The sequence below is a fragment of the Fundulus heteroclitus genome, chromosome 14 (genome assembly GCF_011125445.2).
Source record: "Fundulus heteroclitus isolate FHET01 chromosome 14, MU-UCD_Fhet_4.1, whole genome shotgun sequence".
Lineage (NCBI taxonomy): Eukaryota > Metazoa > Chordata > Actinopteri > Cyprinodontiformes > Fundulidae > Fundulus > Fundulus heteroclitus.
This window is the reverse complement of record NC_046374.1, coordinates 29,954,432-29,961,233: the sequence shown is the minus strand read 5'-3', so window position 1 is coordinate 29,961,233 and position 6,802 is coordinate 29,954,432. Positions and strand designations below refer to the sequence as shown.

Below are 6,802 nucleotides of genomic sequence, written 5' to 3'. Positions count from 1 at the left end.
TGCCTCGCGCTTTAATTCAGGTGCGCACTTTTAAGGGTCATTTTAAAGAACTTATAACATCGGGGACTTCATCTCAGATCTGTCAGTACCCCTGTTCCCTTTATAGAAGCCCTTTACAGTATTTAGTTATACATTTTCCCCACTGTTTATCCGTCGCACGCAGCGCACCAACGGGGGTAAAATCCGCCCACCGAACCGCCCAGAGTGCACTGACGAGAGCAATAGAAATTTGTCTGGTCAGCGCGGCGAGTGACTGAGAAACCTGCCGCTGTGAAAGGTGACGAGAATGTTATAAACTCTAACAGTCTAGCAGTGCATTGAGCTGAAAAGAGGGAGACATCAGCAGCAGGATCGTGCATAAAGACGCAGCGGGAACCTCTGTGTGCTTCAGTGTTGCTGCTGAGGGGAAATTGTTGACCATACATTCAAACAATATTTTATTATACACATATGTGTATGCATAATTTATGTAGACAAATGATTTCGTCCTACACCTTTTGTGAAGTCATTCCCAAGAGTCATAATAGACAAAAAATCAATGCATCACACGTGTTAAGATACAGCTGGCTGTGATTATACACCTAGCCAGTAGGTGGTTTCGTGTGCACATGAAGCTCCAAGAAAGGAACCCTTTCTCAAACCAGTTGACTCAAGTGGTTCAATGCCTCATGAGGCTTCATCTTGCCATCACTAACCAGAAATAAGCAAATGCAAAACAAACCTAACAAAACCCAACCATAAAATAAGATAAAAACCAAACCAAACTGAGGAGGGAGAGCAGGAAGAGAGCCTCCCCTCTGCTGCATGCATAGCAGCTTTAAAGCAGCAGAGCATCAATCAGGGCTATACATAACACCTGAAGAAGGCCTGTCTCTTGAACTCTACAAGGAAAATTAGGCAGAGACCCACTGCAGCCGTAACAAAAGAAGCAACAACACTGAAAAATCACAGGAGTTTCTTAAATGTAGAAATCAGAGGTAAAAGCACAGATTTTGTCCACATTAAAAGAACTTGTTAAAAAGTAAACTTGATTGCTGCTTTAAACATCAGATGACAGCTTCACTCCTCTTTGGCGTTGCATTCAGATTGACAATCTGAGGAGGGAGGGAGACCTGGAGGAATGAGAGGTTTAGGAACCTGATGGGATGCTACGCTTCCTATCCACTAGCAGGTTAGGAACCAGCACCTGGGGGGGTAGCCACTGTCCCCTGTAGGCTATAGCAGGACACAATGCTCGGAGTCTAAAGTGGCTGATTAGCCAATTATCCTCAATGGTTATGTAATCTTTGCTGTCTGAAACCAATTTCCCCTCCTAATTCTCCCAGCAGTGCCAATGCATCCACCACTCAGCATTACGCACAAGTGTTTGTTTATAGCAATTAAACTAATTGCTGCACACATTGTTAGAATATATCTGTTCATTTGTTTGATACATATCATCCTGGTTATCATAAAGGAGAGGAATGTTATTCTAGTAAACCCTGATAAAAGGTTGTGCAGACATTTATTTAAGATGGATTAAGGGCATCTTTTATTTATTTGAGAGGTCTTCATTTATAGTTTTGTGTCACCAGCACGAGCATGAATAACACAGTGGTTGTAAATGTTTATGATGAAGTCAATCTTTAAGTCTGAAATGGAGTGAAATTGAACATTTGAGAGTAAATAATTGTTGATGCAGTTTGGCTTCTAATCACCACGTTACTATCAAAACGAGGTATGCATGGGTCAGAGTTGCTGTGAGGACTGCACAATTACCCGTCAAGATTTTTTTTAATAATGAATGCAATGAAATCTGCAGTGTTAAAGTAGAAGTTAACACAGTTTATAATGAGAATGTACACACACTATTTAAATGCATATTAAATCTATGTATTTTTATGATCTACAGAAACCGAATTTGAGAGCCTTTTGAAGAGTCTGGGGTTGGAGCAGTACCACAAAGAAAAGCTATCGCTCAGCAAAATACTTCAGATCGATGAAAAGACAATGACTGATGATCCTGGCACGTTTAAATCAAATGCTTCATTGTATTTTCTTAAGAAATTGATGGTGGTTAATGTAACTGCTAGGGCTGTGAATCCTGCTGATTTAATCTGTGATGATGAATCAATGACCGCAGATTACAATTTTGAGGATCGGTTCAACAGCCCAAATGATACTGAAGTCTTTAATCCTCTTGATATAATCACTGCTCTCTTTCTGTGTTCTGATGGGTTTGTTCAGCAAGAGTTAGCGCTAAAAATGTCCATGTGTCAGTTCTCTGTTCCTCTGCTGCTTCCTAACTGTGATACTAAACAGAGCACCCTCATGCTGTGGGCCATGAGAGACATTGTTAAGAAGTACAGACCTCCAGATCTTTCAGCATCAAAGGCCTTCAAAGAAGAAAGAATTGTTCTTTCTGAGCTTCCAATGATCTCATTTGTGAGACTGGGTGAGTGCTCCTTGTCCAAATCAGAGATTCTCAACAAACTTCTTAGTAACCCTCAGCAGTACCATGACACCTTTGTTCATCACAACATGGACTGTGGAGACAGTCCAAGAAAAATATCTGATGGACTGATTGAAATTACCTGGTACCTTCCCTGTGGAAACAAAAACATGGACATTTTCAGTGAGCCAGTGGCTATAGCTAACCTTCGAGGTGACATTGCTGCACATGAAACACAATTTTCCTTTTTGTGTCAGACATCTGCTGCAGTTTTTGTGTTTTCTGATCAGCTGGAGTCTGAGTGCAAACTGCTGACTAACAAAAACCACAAAGCAAAGATCTTCTTGGTGGGAAACCAACAGAGCAAGAGCTTTAATCCAGATGTTCTAAAGAAAATAGCAAACACGCTGAACAACAACATCATTATAAAAAACAAACAGACAAATGATGCAGACTTTGTCAAACATTTGAGGACCACCGTGAGGAGTGTACTTACCAACCCAGGGATGAAGATGTCAATAGAGCAGATGACCGACATTGCACATGAACTGGGAATTTCTATTGATGAAGATTCACCAGAGTGCAAGGCTGGGAGGAAAAATGCAGATGCCATCACTGCAGAGATTGAAGACACCTTTAAATTTAAAGAAAAACAGTTTCCTTTGCAAGGCCAGATCTGGAAGGAACTGACTTTTTTGGAAAAGGAAGAATTTCGTCTTCGAAAACTTGGCTCTGAAGACATAGAAAACTATAAAAGTAATCTTAAAATGAAAAAAGAAGAGCAGCGTAGGAAGCAGAACTCCCATGACATGTCAGATTTCATGAATTGCTTCATTAGTGCAATATCCAGTAAAGAAAGGGGTTATTTTCTGAAATGGATGCAAATGAACCTCGACAACTTGTCTCGAATAAAACTTTCCAGCCTCAGGGAGCTTTACAAGGAAAAATGCAAGGACTCCGAGAACAAAAATAAGATTAACGAAATTGACCAACAACTTTCCAACAGCTCACTGGGAGTTGAGCACTTTTTCCGTGAAATGGGTCAGATCTATGAAGCTTCTCTTTACCTTCCAGAAACAGACCCATCACGTCAAGAACTGCAACATTTGCCCAAACTCTGTGCTCAGTTATTACTGGATGGATTTCCTCTGGAGCTTGTAGATGGAGATGCTTCCAACATACCTCTCAGATGGGTGAGTGACGTTCTCTCTGAGCTCAATGACTTGGTGTCTCCAAAGAACAAGATACTGGTTGTCACAGTTCTTGGAGTTCAGAGCACAGGAAAATCCACTCTCCTTAACACCATGTTTGGGGTGCAGTTTGCAGTCAGCAGTGGTCGATGCACTCGAGGAGCCTTCATGCTGCTCATCAAAGTCAGTGAGGACTTCAAAAAAGATCTGAACTGTGACTTTGTGGTGATCATTGACACTGAAGGCTTAAAGTCACCAGAGCTGGCACAGCTGGATAACAGCCATGAACATGACAATGAGCTGGCAACACTGGTTGTTGGGCTGAGTGACGTCACCATTATCAATATTGCAATGGAGAATTCAACAGAAATGAAAGACATCCTGCAGATAGTGGTGCATGCTTTCCTCAGGATGAAGAAGGTCGGCAAAAAGCCTAAATGTCAGTTTGTTCACCAGAACGTTTCTGATGTCTCAGCCCATGAGAAGAACCGACGAGACAGGAAGCTGCTCCTAGAACAGCTGAATGAGATGACCCAGGCAGCAGCTAAAATGGAAAAGAAAGAGGAGAACAAGAACTTCACTGATGTGATGGAGTACAATCTAGATACTGGGAACTGCTACATTCCTGGACTCTGGAATGGAAACCCACCAATGGCACCAGTCAATGTGGGATACAGTGAGACCGTCTATGAGCTCAAGAAAAACATCATCCAGCTGCTGGGAAAGTGTGAGTCAACTTCTAACAACATCTTGGAGTTCAGAGAGTGGATAAACAGCCTGTGGACTGCAGTAAAACATGAAAACTTCATCTTCAGCTTCAGAAACAGCCTGGTAGCTGATGCATACATGAGGCTCTGCACAGAGTACAACAAATGGGAGTGGGAGTTCAAAAAAGAAATGTACACCTGGGTTACCAATGCAGAGACAAGGATTTTTAATTTTGGGACAGTTGCTGCAAAAACTGAAATATCTGAGCTGAGAGAATACCTCACTGAGTTGAAAAGTGAAGCAACTACAGAACTGACCAAGTGGGAGACAATGATGCTTGAAAATCTTAATAAATACTTTGAGCAGGCAGAAGGTCATGTTTATCTGGTTGAAAGATACAGAGAGGATTTCTCAAACAGCATAAAGAGTCTGAGACGACAAACTGAAAGCTCAGTGTGTGACCAACTCACAGCAGCAGCTGACATGAAACAGGGACTGAAAGAACTTGACAAATTCAGAGCCACTTATATAAAAGAAATCGAAAACGCAGTTTGTGCTTTAATCGATGAATGTCGTAAGAAACAAGTAAAAATGAGAGACAAAGAGCTTGATGAAAGTTTTAAAAAGATGTGGGCTGAAACATTAGACACCTTGTCTTTCTCTGCACAGCAGACTTCAAATATCTTCACCAGTGTTTACCATCAATTGCTAACAAATCTTTCACCCAAGGGAAGACATGCATGTGAACTGCTGAGTAAAAAAAGCCTCCACGACTGTGGACTGGAGCCTTTTAAATACAAACCCAAAGGAATAAAAGAAAAAGCAAAAAAAGCTTTTGGCTTAATTAAGTGGACAGATCTAGTCAAGGCAAAACAGGAAATCGCTGAAAGCATCATATCTGCTTGCAATGATTGTGTCAGTGATAAAATCATGAGAAAAAACAATTATCACGATACACACATCCAGGAGATCCTTCACATCATTGATGAGAGGCTGAACAAGACTGATGTTTACAAAGACATTGAGTTTGAAGTGTCTCTGAAACAGCACATCTGTGGCTCTGCAGCCAGGAAGTTTCAGAAAATGCATGAAGATTTTATACAAGAAAATGATCCTTACAGATGTCTGCAGAAAAACAAAGACAAGTTTTGTGAAGATTTCAAAGATGTGTTCAATGAGCGAGATCAATGCCAGAAGAAAGCTGAAGAATTCACCGACCAGTGTCTGAAACCTGCTGTGGAGGACTTTGTCTATCGTTCTCTTGGTCTTGATATTGTTGATAAAATGCTGACAAGAGAGGAGTTCAGCACACGGATGTCCTTCCAGTATTATATTTTACTGGATCTGATTTCAAAGAGTGACTTTGAAATCTTTCAGAGCTATATCTGCTCATATGAACATTATGTAAAATCATGGATAGCTGACAGAATTAACCAGAGGTTCTCCTCTGAGTCAGCATTGTGTGAGTTTGAGGACAGACATCTTCAGTCCTGCATTGACCGCATAAATGCTGCCATTAAAAAAGCAAAAGCAGAGAAGACTGACAGTCTGAAGACATTTGCAGAAAATATCTGTAAAGAACTTGGTGATAAACTGGTCATTTCCCAGGATGCTCTCGATGCTTTCATGGTTCTGAACAAAGCTGATCAAGAACAGTTTGCCCACTGGCTCAAAGAGTGTTTAGGTGGAATGACAGAAGCTCTTAGAAACAACTTTAAAGACATTACATTTGAAACAAAACTCACACATCTCCGTGTAAAACCACAGAATGAGCTGTTCAACAGAGTTATTGGTTGTGGCGAACAGTGTCCGTTCTGCAAAATATCCTGTGATGCAGGTGGAGAAGCCCACACTGAACACTTTGCTGCCCTGCATCGACCAAAGGGTTTAGGTAGAAACAGGTGGGATGACTCACAAAAACTCACTACTGACATCTGCTCTTCTGCTGTTATCAGTGACAAACGTTTTAGCTGCAGTGATACAAAAGGTGAATGTCATCCTTACAAAGATTATAGGACAATTTATCCAGACTGGGATATCCGTCCAGATGTGAGCCTTGAGGCGTCAGATTATTGGAAATACGTGATGAACAAGTACAACAAGGAATTTGCTGAAGCATATGATGCAGAGCCTGCTGACATTCCTGATTCCTGGAGCAAAATCACAGAAGAACAGGCAAAGGAAAGTCTCAAGGAGTCATTTTACATCAAATGAAGTATTAATTCATGTCTATTTGAAAGAACGCAACTGGTTATTTTATGTAGAGTGTTTTTATAATTTTAATTGCTTATTGCTTATTTGGAAAGTTCACATAATTTACGGTAGGGTTCAACAATTTGACCAAAGACAGAATAAAATGCTAAGGCATCTTTAGCTATAGCTATTTTTTTATCAGTAATAATTTCTATATTCATTATTTTAGCATGATTTTTATCATTCTGTTATTTTACAAATCTTTATTTATACCTTGTCA

The 6,802-nt window shown here is 40.5% G+C and overlaps 1 protein-coding gene across 1 annotated transcript; it reads left to right on the top strand.

Annotated features, from left to right (window-relative positions):
• The first annotated feature begins 1,723 nt into the window (after nucleotides 1-1,723).
• LOC118565948 (up-regulator of cell proliferation-like) lies at nucleotides 1,724-6,576 on the top strand. The gene is made up of 2 exons (XM_036147054.1): nucleotides 1,724-1,727; nucleotides 1,892-6,576. The coding sequence occupies exons 1-2, from the start codon at nucleotides 1,724-1,726 to the stop codon at nucleotides 6,541-6,543; spliced, it is 4,656 nt and encodes a 1,551-aa protein (XP_036002947.1). The 3' UTR covers nucleotides 6,544-6,576.
• Nucleotides 6,577-6,802: the final 226 nt, after the last annotated feature.